This window comes from Talpa occidentalis, unplaced genomic scaffold (assembly GCF_014898055.3).
Source record: "Talpa occidentalis isolate TD23 unplaced genomic scaffold, MPIMG_talOcc4v2.1 talOcc4.3, whole genome shotgun sequence".
NCBI classification, from domain to species: Eukaryota; Metazoa; Chordata; class Mammalia; order Eulipotyphla; family Talpidae; genus Talpa; species Talpa occidentalis.
This window is the reverse complement of record NW_023603184.1, coordinates 132,863,697-132,883,600: the sequence shown is the minus strand read 5'-3', so window position 1 is coordinate 132,883,600 and position 19,904 is coordinate 132,863,697. Positions and strand designations below refer to the sequence as shown.

Here is a 19,904-nt window from a genome sequence, read left to right as displayed (position 1 = left end):
ATGTACATGAAATGTGGCATGAGCTACTTGGAGGTGTGCTTTATCTTTATAACAAGAATTGACACAAGACTGTCAAACTTGACCACAGAGGAAGTCCTAAATGTCATTCTTCATAAACTGTCGGTTTAGAGATTAAAATTGATAATATTGACTTATTCCTCAAATGGCTGTCTTTACCTAGGAATAAGGTAAAGACATAGGAATATTGGGGGTTGGAAAGAGTAGAATCTTAAAAGATTCTTCAGAAACTACTTCTACAAAGACTGCTGACTGAGGACCAAAGCAAATTTTAAAAATTAGGAAACACATGTTTTGAGTAGGTGTATACATCCTTGACTTGATAGAAAATGTTAATTCAGGAGTACAGTTTATGGAAACTTGACTTTACATGATTATTAATGATTATTATGGAATTATATTCCTGCTATCCTCTTCAACTGATGGGACATTATTTTTATGGCATCTAAAAGGCTATTTGCCCCTGACTAATTTTTGTCAAAATATAATTCTAGTATCAGTTGCTTGTTTAATTAGACAGCCAGTGTCATGTCATAGAAAGATGGAGAGGCTAGGAGGCAGAAGATCTTGAACTGATAGCAGAATCACTTTTATTAACTTTGCATCCTTAGGAAAGTCATAAAACAGCCATGCTTTCATATCTTTATCTGTGATTTCCTGACCTGCAACTTACTGTTATTTTAAGTGATAGCTGAGACAGAGTATGTATTTTTAAATTATAACGAATTATAAATTGCTCATTTCTATCATCACCATTATTATCAGGACCCTAAATCCTTAATGCAAAGAGACAACCTTTATCTAGCCTGCTATTTTCCAGAACATCCAGTGTTATTTTCTCTATATTTCAGAAGATGCAGGTGTTAGAATAATCAAAATAAACACATTTTGTTTTATCCTAAGGTCCTACAACTAGTTAAGTTCCCATGGTCCATAACTAATTAAGTGCCAGAAGAAAAGATAACCCAGGCACAGGATAACTTTCTACTATAAAATTATTAGAGTAATATTATTTCAGAAATCAGCATTATTAATCTATTCAGTTTTAGAAATATATACTTTACCTTTATTGGAGAGAGGAGAGCAGAGGAAAAGAAAATAAAGTGATGTGATGTACAGATGAAGACTGCGACCCACAAATGGCTCAGCTGTAGTTCTGTGACATGAGTGTCTGGACTTGTCTAATAACCATTTATAAAATGAAAACTTTAAGACAGTTGTGAGGGATCTGTTGTTTACTAGACACACACATTTATTCACAGTTAAAGGAAACAAAGTTTTTATATTGTATAAAATTTTATTGAGGATATTTAAAAAAATGAGTTCGCATTCCTTAAAATAGTTTTTGCTGTGATGATTTTAATTGTTTGGACTGTTGGTAAGTTTTTAGTAAATAATTGTGCTTTACATCAGATTTTGAAGGCAGTTTGTTTTTCTAACACATTACCTAAACAGCTGCTGGGCTGTTAGCATAAATTTAATCATGTTTGGTATTTCTGTTTCAAAAGTTTTTTTTTTTAAATTTTTTTTTAAGATTTATTTATTTTTATACAAGAACCAGGGTACAGGCCAGATGCGTGGGAGGGAGAGAGGATTCACCGGAGACAGAGTGGGGAACAGAACAGGCAGTCTGACGAAATACACTGCTGAGGGGAGCAGAGGGCGAAACAGGAGAGGTCTGCCACGCCACATGGGATTCTCGCCGGCTGGCCGGGATCGAACCCGCGCTGAAGAGGCTGCCCACAGCTTCACAGTGCGGTGCTCAACTGCCTGCGCCACGAGGGAGGCCCTGTTTCAAAAGTTTAAATGAGAGTTGTGTTAGCTCAGAATCAACTGAAACAAATTATTAGAAAGACATATTGATTCAATAAGTGTGTACAACACCATTAAGTATCTGGCATAAACTGAGAGAAATTGATGCCTGTAAGTAATAATGCCCTTAAATGTCCTCTTGAATTCTCACACAAGAGAAACCAAACATATGAAAGTCCACTTATACATCATACCTTAAAGATTTCTCCCCCTAATTTCATAAGAATGTTAATTTGCCATTATTTATTCAACATTCTAAAACTAATATTTAACTCCCATAGCATTTAATTCCTTTAGAAATTAAAACTTGAAAATATGTGAAAACTAAGCAAATCACTAAATTGATAATCTACAAAGTGTGTTTTAGATCAATAAATATTGTATCCTTTCAAATAAAGCAAGTAAATCAGGATCCCTTTGTATTATTTTCTGGGCTAGGAAATTTGAATAATCTGTTCATGGATTTATAGAATAAAGCCATAATAACAATAAATTTTTAAGTTTTAAAAAGTTTAGATAGTAAAAATATTTTATTAGTGATATTTTAGGTTATCATTATGGTATTTCCAAAGCTTGACATTTAAAAACATTAGGATTATCTATAAAAACCAAATTGTAAGGCTTAGGGTAGAATTGATTTTTTCAATTTGATAAATCAAAGTTTTTTATGTAGAGTCAGATAAAAATGACATCCCTCCCAAATTTTAAATATTGAAAATTTTATACTATTTGGAGATAGCACTTACCAGAAAATTGCAAAATTTTATGTTGTCTTGCATAAGTGAAGGTATAGAATAAAAAAAAAAATAGTAAATGTTCAATTTCTCAGGAAAAGCCTCTTTACATTTAAGTACTGTTCAAGCCAGTACATTTATTATGTAATGAAATTATCTGTGTTAGTAAAATACTTCCTATATTCTTACTCATGAACTCTCATGTGCTGATTCTGAGTACACACTATCTTTTTAATATGGGTTTCTTATTTAAGTTAATAATATTCCAGTTTTTAGTCTTAAACCTTCATAATCACTTGAGCAAAGTATTAGCCAAGCAGCAGGTGCTTAATAAATACTTACTGGCTTCATAATCTTTAAAGAGAATTCAGTTTTGGTCCTTGTTTCATTTTTTTAAAAAAGATTTATTTATTTATGCATACAAGAACTGGGGTGTAAGTCAGAGGTGCAGGGGGTGAGAGGATTCACCAGAGAGAGTGGGGAGCAGAAGAGGCAGATGGACTGAAATACATTGCTGAGGGGAGCAGCAGGGTGAGACAAGGGAGGTCTGTTGTGCCATGTGGGTTAGCTCCCTAGCGGGCCAGGGATTGAACTGGTGCTGTAGTGGCTTGCAGTAGCTTGATATCACTGTCTTTAACCACTGTGCCACCAGGCAAGTCCTTTCTATATGGTTGAGGTAGATGAGGTCTCTGAGTATGAGGCCTATGAGTGTATGTAACAACATTGCACATTTTATTTTCCATTTTCTTTTTAAATGTTATAGTTTGGGTTGTGAATTACGTATTTTTGATTTCCAAAGTATAATAGTAGTGGTAAAAATTTTTTCATTATGACAAAGTCAGAGTTAAAATACTTTAACAGTTTCACAAAATAACAGTTTTCCCCCAGTGATCTGTTTACCTATGTACTCTTATTTGGCTGTCCCTTTATTTAATGCCATTTCAGCGAATTAAAGGGGACTCTAGTGTAATTCTACTCATTCACTATTATGTATCTCAAAACAGTGATAAGTATGAAACTTTTGAGTATGAGAACCCAGTAGAAACAGCATTTGTAATTGAAAATTATTAGATGTGGGAGTCACTTACACTAAAACCTCCTATGTAGATGCTTCTCAGAATTGGCCAAACTTTTTTTAAATGGCAGATAATTAAAGTACGTGTTTTTATAGCCTCTATCAGCTATATTCTAATGTTCAAGAATAGTAAGGAGAGGGGAAACTTTAATTCATGAACATGTTTACTCATGAAGCAACCTTTTTGCATAAATATATATGTGGAACTTTTAATCCTGAAGGATATTCAAAATTTATTTATGTAATACTGATCATAAAAGTTTTTTCTAGTAACTATTACTATTCTCTACGTGAGTTCACAGGTCTTAGTCTTCTAAATATATAAAAGTACCAATGAGTTAACTTTTATGCATCATTAATGTTGTAAAATTAGACTTCTTTGTTTTAAACTATAAACCATAGCTGTATTAAACATCGTTATTTTGTTCACTGAAATTATTGAGATACTAATGCTATAGTTATTTTTGTTTATTGAATAGCAAAGAACAAATTGAGCAATTGAAATTTTATTTCATATTATTTTTCATTTTTCAATTTACATTTCCCCTTTTCATTGCTAATAATTTTCTCTAACAGTTTTTTTATTAAACTTTACTGCTTGTCAATATATAATAATATGTGTAAATTCCAAGGATATTCCTGAATTTTATAGTCTTAATTTCAAGAACCATGCTTGAAAAATAATTCTTGATGTTATTTATAGTAAAGTTTCATTTTACTGACACAAGTTCTCATCTTCATAGAAATTGCCCTATTTATGGAGTATCTTTCTGTTACCAAATTGTGGACGAAATTCCAGATAATTAAGAGTAAATATCTAACTTCAAAGATTTGATAACTAATGTATCATGAATATTATTATGAATGAGTGTATTAATAGTTATATGAACTTTATGTATTACATATACAATTATATACATATGTACATATATTTATATTCCTTTATTCAAATATACGTTGTAATTTAGAGTATACTTAAGTTTATCAAACACTTGAATTTAATCATTCATAAGTTTAAATGTTAGGTGCTCTGCAATATTTAGAAAAAAATGTAGTGAAAATAAGTTGTGGGAGAATTTCTTTTATATATTTTGAATAGGGAAAATTTTTTTATTAAAGTTAAATTTTTATTTTAGGTAAGAATTTCAACCATATCTTAGTGAGATATGGTTGAAATTAATTGGGATGAGTTTTTGTTTGTATATAAGCCAATGTATATATGTAAATTTTAGTCTATGTTATGTATATGTTAAAATATGTTACATTTTACTTGATTTGCTGTATCAACTCAGCAATACTGCACACATTCATTTCATTCATATATGATAAACATAATTCTTTAAGAGTATGGTATTAGAGAAAATATTACAGTAGTTTGCCATTTATTCCATAGTTCAGTTCTAGGAAATGTATACATTTTTTTGAATTTCGTCAAGTCTTTTCTTTGCAGATAAACTTCTAACTATAATTGTAATGGCTGATGATTTTAAAGTTACATTTTTGCTCATGTTTTACATGATGTTTTAATGTTCTTATTTTAAATTTCTCACTAGAGAAAAGATGATAATTTAATATAACATCAAGTCATATTCCTCATAATTCTGTGCTATTTTGAAATTTAAGATACTCAAAGTGTCAGACTCGAAAACAACTCTTATAGGTATTCCTCTCTTCAGTTCCTGTAATGATATTCTGGTAGACATTCACTCATCAATTGTAGCTTCTCAGATGTTGCCTAGTTAAACTATATAAATGATAGCATGCCTGTGAAGTCTATCATCTTTAGTATATTACATCACTTAAATATGTGAGCTAATTTGCACACAGGTTGGTATATAAAGTCATATAATTCATTTTCCTTTAATTTTTCTTTTAAATGACAATTACTATTACATAGAGTATCCTGTAGAGTTTTCCAAATCTTCCTTTTCAGAAAAAAAAAAAATTCATGGAAGAATTTCCTGGAGTATGAAAAACCCTGTTAAAATAAGATACAGAATATAGAAACCATAACTGAAAACATACAGAATTCAAAATGTAAAATTAGTATATATCCCCCAAATCCCAAGCCCTTCAGAAAATAGAAATTTAAAAATTAAGCACTGAAACATGCCTAAATGTACTCACAATGAAATTTCAGATTAAAAACTACAGTAAAATACTTTCACTTGTCAGATTATGTGGTTTTATACAATAATGTCTGTAAGTATAGTAAAGAAGTCTTAAATTTAATATTAAATTTGGACTGATAGACCCTGAAAGAATAAATGGTAATATATTTGTAAGCTGAATTCTATGCAGATATTAAAATTGACACTGTAGGTTTCTTTGTATGAATAAGGAAAATATCGAATAAAGTTAAATGAAAGTTATCAGGTGAATTATATAGTCATATTTTTAAAAGGCAGACTATGCGCATGCACACACACACACACACACACACACACACACGCTTTTGAATTAGGAAATGAGAATAGTGATTGATTTTTTTTTCTTTCTTTTTTTTTTTTTTTTTTTTTCGTGGGATGCTAGGGCAGCGGCGGGGGAACGAACCGGCGCTGCAGAGGCTACGGGCAGCCTCGCAGCCCAGCGCTCAACCACTGCACCACCAGGGGAGGCCCGAGAATAGTGGTTGATTTTGAGACTGGAACCGAGGGATGGTAAACCTTGGGTAGAAAAGAGCTTGTCATTTTTAATTCTTTGATTAATTTTTCTTTGCTATCTTCATGGGTTCTTTAAAACTGTAAAATATGTTTAAGGAAAGAAAATTCTTAATCAGTTTAATAAGACATCTCAGTCAATACTGAACACTTACGTGCCACAAATTTCTTGAGTGTGTTGGGGATATTAGGGTGGATAAAATGTTTTCCCTACTCTTCTCAAGAAATAATAAATCAGTACTGATTTGTAAATAAAGAAAAACTCAATGTGGTGGGTTATCTATTAGAGATGGGACCAGGAAAGATATATATTCCTCTGTAGAGCTCAGAGGGGTTTATATACTATAAGTTAATTGAGCTTACATACGGTAAGTTAATTGATCAATCTTATGGAACAAATAAAAGCACTGTATGTCTAGACAGAGACATTATGTTTACTCATTGATTGCATCAGTCCTATGAAGTGGGCACCATTATCATTCTCATTTTATAGAGGACTAGAGAAATTAAAGTAACTTGCAGGTGATGCTGCTTTATTTATAGTGAGTGCCAGAGCTAGTGTTCAAATCCAGGCATTATGGTTACAGGATCCCTATTCTTAATAGCTAAATTATTTTGCTGAAACTTTATTCTATAATTTGAATTCATTTCCATTTTGCAGTTGAAAGACATATAGTGGGTTAAGCAGATAGTTCGAGGTTATACTGTTGATAAATGTCAAAGCCAGTACAGCAGTCATGGTCTCCTGACCGAATCCAGTGATCACATTGCTCTACCCTGCCTTCCATTCATATGGGGAGTTTCAAAAACAAGTGTATGGAGAAGAGTCATTTTGATAGCACTATCTGTCATAAGTACTGACAACAAGCATAGATGTGTGGTTTCTCTAAGAAAATAATTGCAATAAAAGGAATTTTGCAAGATCACTGAATAAAAAAACTGATGTTAATTTAATGCTCCTGCTTTGTGAAAAAACTGTCAGCAATCCAGAATGAGGGCTGTGTTAACAAAATTCCAACTTTTCTGTGGGATGATCTACAAACTACAAACAGAAGGCATTAAGTTTCTTAACAGTTACAAGTGTGTGCATGCATGTTAGGCCACTCCTGTCATTCACTGCTTTTTGGTGTACATAGATTAAAGCTGGACTGCTTTGATTTTCAGACTAAGATGTTCTATAGGGAATTTGGTTCATATTAAAAGATAGCAGAATAGCTTAACAACTTGTAAGTTCTTTGCTTTCTGCCCTAGCGTCATACAGCTAAACATATATGTGTTCAGTTCATATATAAACACATATGTGTTCAGTTTGACTTTAAGATATTTTCTTGACAGTGTGCCTCCTCACTGAGATCCCAAGTTATTTCCTTGCTCTGTTCAGAAGCAGGTTTATATAGGTTTTCTGAAATGATACGGAATAGGAAATCTGTCTCTGTCTGTCTGTCTGTCTATCCAGCTATCTTTATACCTACCTACCTACCTACCTGCCTGCCTACCTATCTGATAAAATATGAGAGGGCATGGCTCAGTGAGTTTAAGCAGTATACTAATCTTCTCTTTTCCATAATCCTATCTCATTCTAAGTAGACTTAGTGACAAATTCAAAAGCCAATACCAGAATTATTTAAAGACTTACTTTAAAAGTATGTAACTGAGCTAGAGTAATAAAATGTGCAGATTATAGTGTCATTATGTTTACCTAGAGCTTTCCTGAGCCATCTTAACTTTCATGCTAAAGCTTCATTAGAATATCAGTTAGCACAGCATATAGTAACATTGCATTTGGTGAGGGACCATATTCTACTTAATATATTATTTCCAACCATGTTAACAGGATGGCAGTGAGTGGGAAAAAGATGTAGGTGACAACCTGTAACATGCATTAAATTTTCTTCTCTTTTTAATTACAGCAAATTCAGTAAAGCTAGAAATGCAGAGTGATGAAGAGTGTGACAGGAAACCCCTGAGCCGTGAAGATGAAATCAGGGGCCATGATGAGGGTAGCAGCCTAGAAGAACCCCTAATTGAGAGCAGCGAGGTGGCCGACAACAGGAAAGTCCAGGAGCTTCAAGGCGAGGGAGGAATCCGGCTTCCGAATGGTAAACTGAAATGTGACGTCTGTGGCATGGTTTGCATTGGGCCCAATGTGCTTATGGTACATAAAAGGAGTCACACTGGTAAGCAGCTGAAAGAATAACCTGATGACTGCCTGTGACATCTGATGTTGATATTACCTGACATCTATTCTCTTTCCTTTTTATTCAGGGGTGGCAATGGTGAAACTACCTTTTCAGAATTCTGCTAGTATTGGATTGCTAAAAAGCAGAGAGTAGCCTGGGTCTTGACTTCCAGCCTTCAAATCTGAATAGCTTATCAGAAAAGAAGTTTGAGATTCAGTTTCCACAGTTCTTAATATAGCAATAATATGATAAGGGTTCAAAGGTATAGGAGAATTTCATTGTGTAACTTAATCTTTTTGTATTTCTATACATATTTTACCATACCCGTGGGCAGGTAATATAGTTTGCTAGCTAAGAGTTTATATTATAAAATGGTACTCATGCATTTATATAGGTATGGACCATTTTCAACTTATCTAGTTTACTTTTTGGAATAGAATTTCCAATCAATTTTTGCCTACTATGAGTCTCTGTAGTAGGCAGACACTTTCCCCAGTTCAAGGATGCAACCATTTTCCTATAATATTTTATTATAACTTGTACAAGGAGATTTGTAACTGGGAATATGTAAGCAGAGACTAGGGTGGAGAAAGAGACCTCAAATTGATTTAATATGTACTTTTAGATATTTGAGTGTTAGAACAAAACAGCCAAATGAGGAAAAGACTTATTCAAATCTCTTCAAATCCTTTGCTAATATTAAAGAAAAAAAAAAACAAAACCAGAAATGAGATTGTGGTAAGATAGGCAGATCATTCACTCTTTAAAAAGTTTCAAAATCATATGAAAATTGATTTAAAGATAATGATAGATTTAACTGTAATACAAAGTATAATGTATAGCAAAATACTAATAGTATATCTGTTTTAAAATATAATGCTTATTGGGAAGGGAGATAAATCACAATAATGAATTTGTTTAAAAGATTGACTTCTAAATAATCAATTTAATAAGTAGGTCTTAAAACATTAGAGATGCAAGGTACATTGAAGTCTCTTTAGTCCAGACTTCTCATTTATACATGAAGAATCTGAAGCCCAAATAGTCAAGTGATTTGTTCATTATTCCCTATGTAGTTAATTATGGGCATTGTGAGGCTAGAACCAACATTTGCTGATGTCCAGACTTTTTTGTTCAAATATACTGTGTTTGATAGATCAATATACCAATTATTTATGATAATATATGAATATAGCTGATACTTTAAAAATTACAGTGAGAAGTAACACATTGAAATCAGTGTTCTCTTAGTCAAAATCATTAGCTTTAAAGAATGCCCTCCATTTAGTTTAGTTTTGCTTTTTTCTTTGTATTGAATTTCCTTTTAACTAGTATCATGTTTTTAATGTGTTTATTTTCACTACCATGATATTTTTAACATTAATCTTGGATACTATCTCATGGAAAAATTAAAATATCAAGCTTTTGTCATATTTGATAAGAAAAAAAGGAAAAGACTATAAAATGAGTCTACTTTTCTCCTATACTTATAAATTCTAACTGCCATTATAAAACAGGAGTCCCATAAAGTTATATTTATTATCCTAGTGTTATTTTATTGAGGAAGATAACACTCATTCAAATGTGTAACTTCTCCCACCTAGCAGCATACAATCTAAACAAAATTAGTCTAATGACTTTCAATTGAGTTGCATAGAATGTTCACTTTAAGGCTGAAAAAATATACTAAAAACAATTTTTGTAAGATTTTTAATAAACCTTTTGTATTTTGAGTTAAATATCATTCAAAGAACCTGAGTATGCTCTCTTGAAAGTTTAAGTTAATCAATTTTCAGTTTTCTACAGTGATTTTTGTGAGGATTGTGGGTTTGTAAGTAGAATAATTATATACCAACTCTACTGTTCATTTGATATTTACTACTATAGTAGAGTTTGAATATTTTGATTCTAAAAATCATTGATTTGTAAGTTTTCTAAGTATACAGATTTCAACAAGCCCTATGAATGTGGGCTTTTACTCACGTAGTAAAGCCAAGGAGAATGAACTAAACAACTACTTTTAAAGTATTCTTAGAAATCTATAAACTTTTCTTATTCTAAATGTTCTATGGGGTATTATAAAAATTACTACATTTTATTCAGATATGGAAGATTTTTGTCAATATTAATAGAAATTCATAGAAGAGCTTGGGGTATCTAGCATATATTGTTGACCTTTTACTTTTGATATATCTTTAAATTAGCTATTTTAATGTATCTTTCTGATGACCCAGTTATACATCTAAGTGGGTCATGATATATTCAACTCTGTTTTAGTACTATTTGAGAATAGAAAGTCTGTATTTGTATTTCTTTAATCTAGATTGAAAAAAAAGGGAGTCAGAATCTAATCATTAAACAAACGTTTTCTACTAAATGCCATGAACTAATGTCATCATTTTAGAACTTCCCTTTGCACTCGTTATTTATAGCTAATACAAAAGGCACTGTCTTGAATCTTTATAAAGCCTCTGGGAAATATATGTTTGTGCCTTTTTAGTTCATAGAATATGTAATAAAAATTACTAGTTAAAGAGGTACACAACCAACCAATTCATTAAAATGACATGGAGTATCAGATCTAATTCACTTCTTTTTCTTTCTCTTTCATATCCTATTAAAGTACCAATTCCAGAGTCTTATTTGTGACTTGTTATTTTGTTGGTATTGCTACTTTAGTAGGTAATCAGGTAATATTGTCATCGGATACTCCAGGCACTCTTCACTGGGAATATAGGGAGAAGATATAGGGGTAATAAATTAATTTGTGCACTAACAGAAATTGATACAAACATAAATATATGATATCCTTTATTTTGCCCTTTATGTAGAATATCATCTTAAGTTTCTGGCCCCATATTTTACAGCTTTGTGGAGTCATTCTCTTGCTGGTTTCCTGTCTCCAGGTGCTTGGGATTTTTCATATTCCCAGGTGGTTGCTCCATCCAACATAGGAAACCCTTTCTCTGATTCACCAAAAAGCAAATTGGCATCTATCTACTTGACATTTCATATGAATATTTAAACATGGATCTAGGTGTTTGTGTTTATGAAAGTACATAAATGGTTGAATTACAATTTATTACAGAATAAGAACAATAACTTTATCCAGTGAATAATTCAAAATGGCCCTCAAGAACTTTAGTAGATTGGTTTAAAAAAAAACAAGACTGGAAATGAAGGCAACAAAACTACATCTTAATTGTTCTCCTCAATCCAGACCTTTGTGCCCACCAATGGGAGATTAATTTTTACAGATACAGTAGCTTACATGATTTTTTAAAACTGGACCGCTCTGTAATGTTACCAATGTATTTAGTAGATTTGTGGGGTTTTCCTGAAATTTGTTTTTAATTAAATCTGAAAAGTACAGGATTGATATTATTTTAGACAAGGTTTATACTGAATCAAAAAAGACCAAATGATTCGATCTATTTATTTAAAAAATGTTTTAAAAATAATTGAGTTGTGTTGTTTCAAGATACATAGACAATATGGGTAATTCACTAAACCCTTCATCTCTGTCAGATAATTTTATACATATATCTATAAAGGCTTGGTCAGGAAAATCCTACAACATTTGAAAAAAAAAATGACAAATTTAGCAACAAAACTACATTTGACAGGGAGGTTTTTTAGAAAAAGTCAGTCCGCTTATTTTTGATCTGTTCTTCAACAGATTTGCATGTGACTCCTCTATTTGGATGATTCCTGCAATATAGCGATGTATGCGTTTGAAAAAAGTTTAATAAGCTAAATGCTTTTTCATTTTTATCTCCCAAACCATAGTGTTATTGAGGATTTCCACTGTAATTTCAACTAAATTTAGTGCCAACACAGAAAAACCCAGAGTTGTTCAAATAATTTTCATTTTATATAAATGAGACATTAAGAAGACTTTAGCATATTTTGACTCAAAATATGTAAAGCCATGAAATTAGTATCCAAAGTAAAATCAGTTCGAGATAAGAGTTCAAGACTCTTGTTGGGCAGCTCAGTATTTCTCAAAATTTCATCTAATTGAAATCAAAATGCATTACTATCAGTGCCCAATTCCTCTTATCCAAACTGAGAACAGGAATTCTCAACTTCATCATGCCTCTTTCTTTAGTTCCCAGGAGCCTGGAAACACAATTAGCAAATATCTCCACACTATGACTTTCACATACAGCAGTACTTTTCTCTGCACTCTGACCTCTTTTCATTTCTTCTTCCTCTTTAAGGGTGATCATATGGATTCAGAAGTAATTCTTGAAGGTGTCTTGAATACTTTGTAAATGTAAAATCTAAATTACCCTGCCAGTCTCATAAAACTTAGTTTTATCAATTTTTAAAATACTTCTTCCCAAAGATTGTATCTGAGTTAGCATGATACGCTGATATTTTCCAAAGGCAGAATGTTTTCAGATGTTTTTGTTTACCACAATAGTGTAATTAACTTTAAAATTACTGCATTTAATTGGTTATTTCCTGGGAAACCCTAGGTAGATTTCAGAAATAAAGTAAAATATCCACAGTGAAAGGTGTGATTTACATTTGCTACTTTTCAAGTTTCTAAAAAGTTAGTTTCATACAGAAGTGCCTTCCTCCATTTAACTACTGATTCTACCACAGGGATGGAGTGAAGAAAATGGGTTTTAAAGAAGTTGTAGACTGTTACTCTATTGGAAAAAAAAAGTTAAATTAAGATGTGTGTGTGTAAAATTAGAAAGATTTATGACAGATTTATAAGACTTATATACCAAAGATTTATAAGACTTCATATGAGAGGTTTTAGGTAAAGTCGTTTTCTTTCAAATTGCATTTTATTTTACATTTCTTTGAATTTTAATTAGTGTTGATGTAATTTGACAGTTTTGCCAAGTGAATCATATAGGTTAAATAAGATAAAATATAACTTTAGCATGATGGATAATATTTTTGAGCTAATAACCTCAGTATAAGGCTTTTTATAAAGTTGGTTCATGAGATCTCCAGACTCTTTAAGAAAAAACCGTAACTCTGGAGACACACACACACACACACACACACACGGATTACACTTTTATTTTGGTATGTATCTCATTAAGTTTCAAAATAAGCACATATTATGGAATTCATGATATACCTGATCTATTAATTACTTCTTTTCATTAGGTTTTATAACAAATCTTTTGATAGAATGTGCAGTGGCAGCTGCCAAAATACAAGCACAGTCTATCTTCTTTATGCCTCATACCTTTCATTAATAAGAGTCATTGTTTGCATCATGTTAAAGACCAAAAATATACAGTAAGGTTTCATCATTTACTATAATTGTGAATGTTTTAGTTAAAGATGTAAAACATGACAATTTAGTGTAAAATTTAAAAAAAAATTAAAATTATAATAATCATCCAACTTCAAGTAAAAAATGGTTCACTTCAACCAAAACAGATTTTTTAATTTTATTTTCATTCTAAACTTTAAGCTTTAAAATACACATTTGTACCATTTATGTTAATTTTTAATTTATTTCATGCTATATTTAGAGGTAGACAAGCAATGTATTTTTTCATGATTTCATAATGTTATCAGTTTGACCCTAATTGCTAATTTTACTGCTTCATTAACTATGTTTTTAGGTGTTATGACATTGGTGACAGCCAGATGATGGCAACAGATTGAACTCAAAATTCTGGCTTAAAAACTGTATAGCAATGTCAGTAAAAGAAAAAAAGATACCATTTTTTGCAACCAAACAAATATACAGGAAATATCTAGATGAATGGTTATCTTTGGAATTTCCCTAATATATAATAACATTTTGCTAAAGGTTTCACTGCCAGTAACTCAGAGAATTGAGAGACCTGGACTAATATGGAGATTTTTTGGAAATGAGATTTGTACCCAGGTCACTCATTGATTCTCTTTGTCGCCCTGATAAGGAAGTCATCAAACTAAATGAGAGAATTAGACTAATGGTCCTTTTCAACTCTAAATTTCTGTGATTTTTAAAGAGATAACGTGACACAATAAAGTGATAAAGATTTTACAATTACTCTGATCAAGATTTAAATTATTAGCTTGTATATTTAATAGCTTTGACTACAGTAAGATACTTTCATACTTGAACTTCAGTTTCTTCATTTGTAAACTGAAATTATTCAGACCAAATTAGCAATGTCGTTATAAAGAATGAAGTACTGTATTAAAGGAATTAGTAAAGTCAGCCACATGATGACCACTAGTTAGTCTCCAAACAGTGGCCAGTGATATTACTGTTACTCTTTTGAATCAATGGCAAGAATCCTGTAGAATTTATGTGAGGGCACTTGATCTAAGACTTAAGAATTTGGCATTAGGAAGGCAAACCTACGAAGAGAAAGGTTTAAATGAAATGAACATTCTCAACACAGAGAACTGGCTCTATGTAACAGTATAGGACACATTAATTTCTTGTGCATACCCCACTTGATATTTCTCACATCTTTTCCTTTCCAAAGGTGAACGTCCCTTCCACTGTAACCAGTGTGGAGCTTCTTTTACTCAGAAGGGCAACCTTCTGAGACATATAAAGTTACACTCTGGAGAGAAGCCGTTCAAATGTCCTTTCTGTAGCTATGCCTGTAGAAGAAGGGACGCCCTCACAGGACACCTCAGGACCCACTCTGGTAAGTGTCACCAACTGTTTGAGAAGAAAACTAACGTGATAATTCAAGAGAATGCTATAGAGTAATTTGAGCAACTTACACCTTCAGTAAATTGCTAGGAATGAGCTAGACAATATTTTGTGTCCATTGAATGACTGATAAATCTTGCAGGATACATACGACCCTTCTGTTTTAGACTTCTGGAGTTGGTGAAAAGGAACACTGTCAGCTGAAGAATCTCTTATTCTAAGCCACTGAAGAAAGGAAACAGCTGTTATATAAATGCTCTGATTTTTAATAATTTTATAATAATTAACAGCAATTACATATAATCTCGGATAATTAAAAACCTAGTAAAATGCCAGTTACATGCTACTGTTATCACAGAAGAGACAAAAGCTGTCATAGTTTTTGACTATATAGTGTCCAGTCTGGGCCTTCAGTGGGAATTGCTGTTTCTAAAGTAGAAAACATTTTACTTATTAGAAAACATGACTGTTAGCATATTTTATATCCATCTTGTTTATTAAGTTTGATTTTTACTTAAAAATGCCAGGATATAGTACACAAAAGAGAATGAATGATTAGAATATCCAAATGAATCTCAGTTGACTCTTAGCATGAATTCCCATAACCAAAAAGTTAAAAATGGAAAATTAATATAGAATACTCTTAAGCCAGTTGTATATGCTCCTGTCCATAATGACATATTCAAATTTAGTTTTAATATGAAGATTGGATGGAAGTGATGTTTTCATCCACATTGACAAATTGTACTAGAGAATGCTGTGGATGGTGAGGTAATGTTTGTATTATCTTTCTTCACATTTTTCCTGTAGTCCTCGGGCTCTACGGTATTTTTAAATATGAATGTGAGATATGTACAACTATTTTGGACAATTCACTTTTATGTTTGGGGCAGTTATAGAAAAAATGTAATTAATGCAAACTTTAAAACAAAATATTTATACATATATTTTACTGTCTTTACTAGCTCGTGGTGATTTATTTCCACCATAATGCATCATATTTTTTCATTCTGCTGTGAAAATTATATCTTAAAGTGGTAATGTTTCATTATTAAAAACATTATTTCTTGAACAATATTGCTAAGATATGACAGGTATTTCCTTTAGCTAGCCATGTACTCTGTTGAAGTATTATTGAGTTGAATAGAGATTATATAAGCCATAGTTTTTATGAACATATCTATTGTTTGATCTTGAATAAGCAAAAATACAACTTTAAACATCTTCTCTTTCATTCTTTACCAATTGGTGTAGTACACATACGTTACTTTCCGTGGCAAAGCATATATCGCTTTTAGAAGGTTCAGAACCTGATGACACTTCTGGAAACATTTGACAGTCATCTGGATATCTGTTCCCTTGATTTCCTTTTTGTTCTTCTAATACATCCCTTACTGTGGGTGGTGTCTAAGAAGCAAGGATAACTTGGTTTTTGTGTTAGATTGAGCCTGGCAGCTGCAATCAGCTTCTTTATGCAAATTAGGCATGGACTCTGGATGCTACAGAATGGAATTTAAAATATTAGCCATTATCAATACTTTTCATAATAGAAAATAAAGCATAGTTTCTTAAAGCCCAAGCTTCTGTAATTGGTCAAAAACTCAAGTTGATCATTGTAATTTTTTTCCTCCGCTACAAATGCTGTTTTTCTCCTTACTCTTACACTCTTTTTGGCACCTGGTCTGGGCAACATTCTGTATGTTATGTGTGACTCAAAAGTTCATGTAAATTCTGAGAAGTCCTGCCTTCCATGATTGTTCCAGATTTTCAACAACCAGGATTTGAAGTGACATAGTTATCCCTACTAACTCATATAGCACCAATTCAAATCAAGGCTTGGTAATCTGAAAAACTAACCAGTCAGTAGCTCACTTCTCTCTCTATTAGTTCAGCAGCTTAGCATGCAACACATAGCCAGAGAGTGGGGTCAGCTTCCAAAACAGTAGCACCAGAACTCTCTTCCCTGGTGGAAATATTCTTCTCTTGGGCACTGAGATCTACAAAACTATCAATATCTAGATTTCAGGACAGAAAATACAAATTCTTTAAATGCATTATTTGATGTATTTGTATTGTAGGCATTCCTGCCTTAACCTCTTTGTTCTTAGACTCATGCATCCTGGCCATGGAGCAAATGACTTAAATGACTCAAATGACTCAAATCCTGGTTCTGTATCCTGACTACATATATTGATTCTTATGGCATAAATTTCTGCCTCCTTCAAGTTGAAAGGACTCCAGTGTAACCTGCCTGCCACGAGTTGACTGGTTGATCCCCACATTGCTATATTAGGGAATTAGCATTGAAAAGCTGTGAACTTAGCAGTGGTGGTATTTTAATCAATTATAGAGAGGGCAGAGTCCATGTTTTTGAATCCATAGCTTCATTTCTAATTTCATTGTCACTTTGTACATGGACTCTCACCTTAAGCAAGCACCAGGGTCTCTAGGTAAAGAATCTAACTGACATCCATGAAGTAGATTATCATCAATTTATCTTGCTAAGACTACTAAGAGCCTTCTTCATAGTGGTTGCTTTCTAGACCATATTGTCATATTTGTACCAGTTCTGAGAGGTAGCCATATAACTCTTTTCCAGACCATCTGTCACCAATCTTCTAGTCTTCTTCTTTCAAGCCCTTGACATGTGGCCATACCATTACCTCAGCTATCTCCCCTCCATGCAGAGTGCATAATCTGAAAATCTGTTGGGGAATATCCTTTCACTACTGTATGTCAGCTTCCCTTGGTAGGCCTGTAACACAGCAGCCACAGCTAGTACCAAATACCATGCAATCCACTTACAAATCAGGTGCACATAGTTTCATTATTAACCGGTCATGGACAGCTCACCATGAGGTCATAAGAATGGACTGCAATAAGAGACTGTGAGAGGTGGTAGCAGTCGATAGGGACAGTCGAGCTACATGAAGTATACTTGGGCTTCCCAAACCTACATGGCTTCCCAAACCTTCCAGTTTCATTTAACAATGAAATGGTCTTACCCAAGTCTTAGTTTTATGGTAAGTTGAATCAGGCATCACCTGTTTCCTTTCATGTACTTTGGGCTACACAGTCATTTGGAGTTACATGACCCAATACTCAGTCTTCACCAGAATCCAGTAGCAAATTAGGAGCTGTTTTTCAAATGAAGAATAGCTGTTGGTAGAAATTAACTGTCTTTACTCCAGAATCATCAGGATCTGTACACTGATGGTTCTACTAACACAGAGAGATGTCACACAGCTGCTCTGTCTACCACAGACATTTCCCCAAATCTCTGCTTCTCTGGATCTTACAGCTAAAGGTATATGGCAGCTTTCATAAAAGCAGAGCATGCTCAGTCATGCCCCAGTCTGCTGTCAACACCGAGAGTCTTGTGGGTTACCTACCACATGCATGAGAGCAGCATACCCAGATGTGGTATATGTTGCTTTCAAAATCCAAGGAGGGCACCACATGCCTCCTCTTTTTATTATTATGAAAGGTACAAGTTTCAGGAATTTATCATTTACTTGAAAGGTTCTATGGCAACATGATGAGATTACTGGGCTCAAACATTTCACTAATGCTGCATGTCTCCCAACTCTTTGTGGAGATTATCTCTTACCTAGTCTATATCTTACTGTGCCATCTTAGGTGTTCACTATTTCCTTTCCACCATGTCCAGTCAGTACTACCATGAATGTCATGTCCTAGCTTGATATTTTGTGAGATATCAAGATAAACAGATTTTTTGCCACTACATAATGACAAAAAGAGGAGAGTTGACCTAGCTGTAATGTAAGATAGTGAAAGTATGCTGATAGTGAAAGTATTCTCACTGCAATGAGAATACAAACTGCTTTTATTTGTAGATTTTTTAAAAAGAAATTAAGTCAGTAGTTCCATGCCTGCTGTCAAGGGTCATATTAATATGCTCTAGTAAAGATTCAGTTAATCCTCACTCAAAGTCGCCTAAGGGTTTTGAAAACTCCAACTTTAAGCAAAACAATGTATAATACAACCAAGTTTTAACATAGGGCAAATGATACAAACAAGAGTTAAACTGTGGCATATTTCTCATCACAAAAACATCAAGAAAATTCTAAATCAAGACCCAGATGCTTCTAATATTAAACAATCATTTATATTCATTCATTCATTCATTCATTTTCTAAGCTGATTCTAGCTCAAAGTCGCAGATGGCCTGAGGATAGCCTGGCAGCTCAGGGCACAAGGTGGGACTCAACCCTGCACAGGATACCCTTCTACTTCAGAAAACTGAGACATACCAATTAACTAAATGTGCCCATCTTCAGGGAAGCCCGGAAAACAGAGGAGTATCTGAGCTGACATGGGGAGAACATGCAAACCCCACACAGACTGTCCTGTCCCTGACCAGAATCATTTTTATTTTCTATCAATGTTACAACAAAACAACACTGATAAAAAAAAAATAATGTCATTCAAGGACCTGCTGTACTACAGCTAGGACCTCATTTGAATTTGCCTTTATGATATAAAGTCTGCATATATGATATTAAGTCTGCACTCATCCACAGAAATGTCTAGGTCTTACATTAACCTAACAAATAATTTAAGTGTGCATGTAGTAGGAATCATCACCCCAACATCTTTCAATTTTAGTTTTCTCTCTTGGGGAAAGTGATAGTACCAGGGCCTTATTCTCCTGCAGAGTAACCACTAACCACATGTGGCTGTTAATGTTAAGCACCTAAATTTGGCTAGTGCCACATGTTGAAGTGGTATCTTTGATTAAATAAAAACATTATTAAGATTAAT

The 19,904-nt window shown here is 33.0% G+C and overlaps 1 protein-coding gene across 9 annotated transcripts in view; it reads left to right on the top strand.

The window, feature by feature from the left end:
• IKZF2 (IKAROS family zinc finger 2) overlaps nt 1–19,904 on the top strand; it is a 148,870-nt gene that overhangs the window by 86,560 nt on the left and 42,406 nt on the right. For 7 of the 9 annotated variants that reach the window (XM_037523984.2, XM_037523986.2, XM_037523981.2 and 4 more), the window contains 2 exons: nt 8,210–8,476; nt 14,944–15,111. In XM_037523984.2, coding sequence (XP_037379881.1) covers nt 8,210–8,476; nt 14,944–15,111 — 435 coding nt within the window. The remainder of the gene's footprint in view (nt 1–8,209; nt 8,477–14,943; nt 15,112–19,904) is intronic. The other 2 variants (XM_054700062.1, XM_054700061.1) reach the window with 1 other exon arrangement.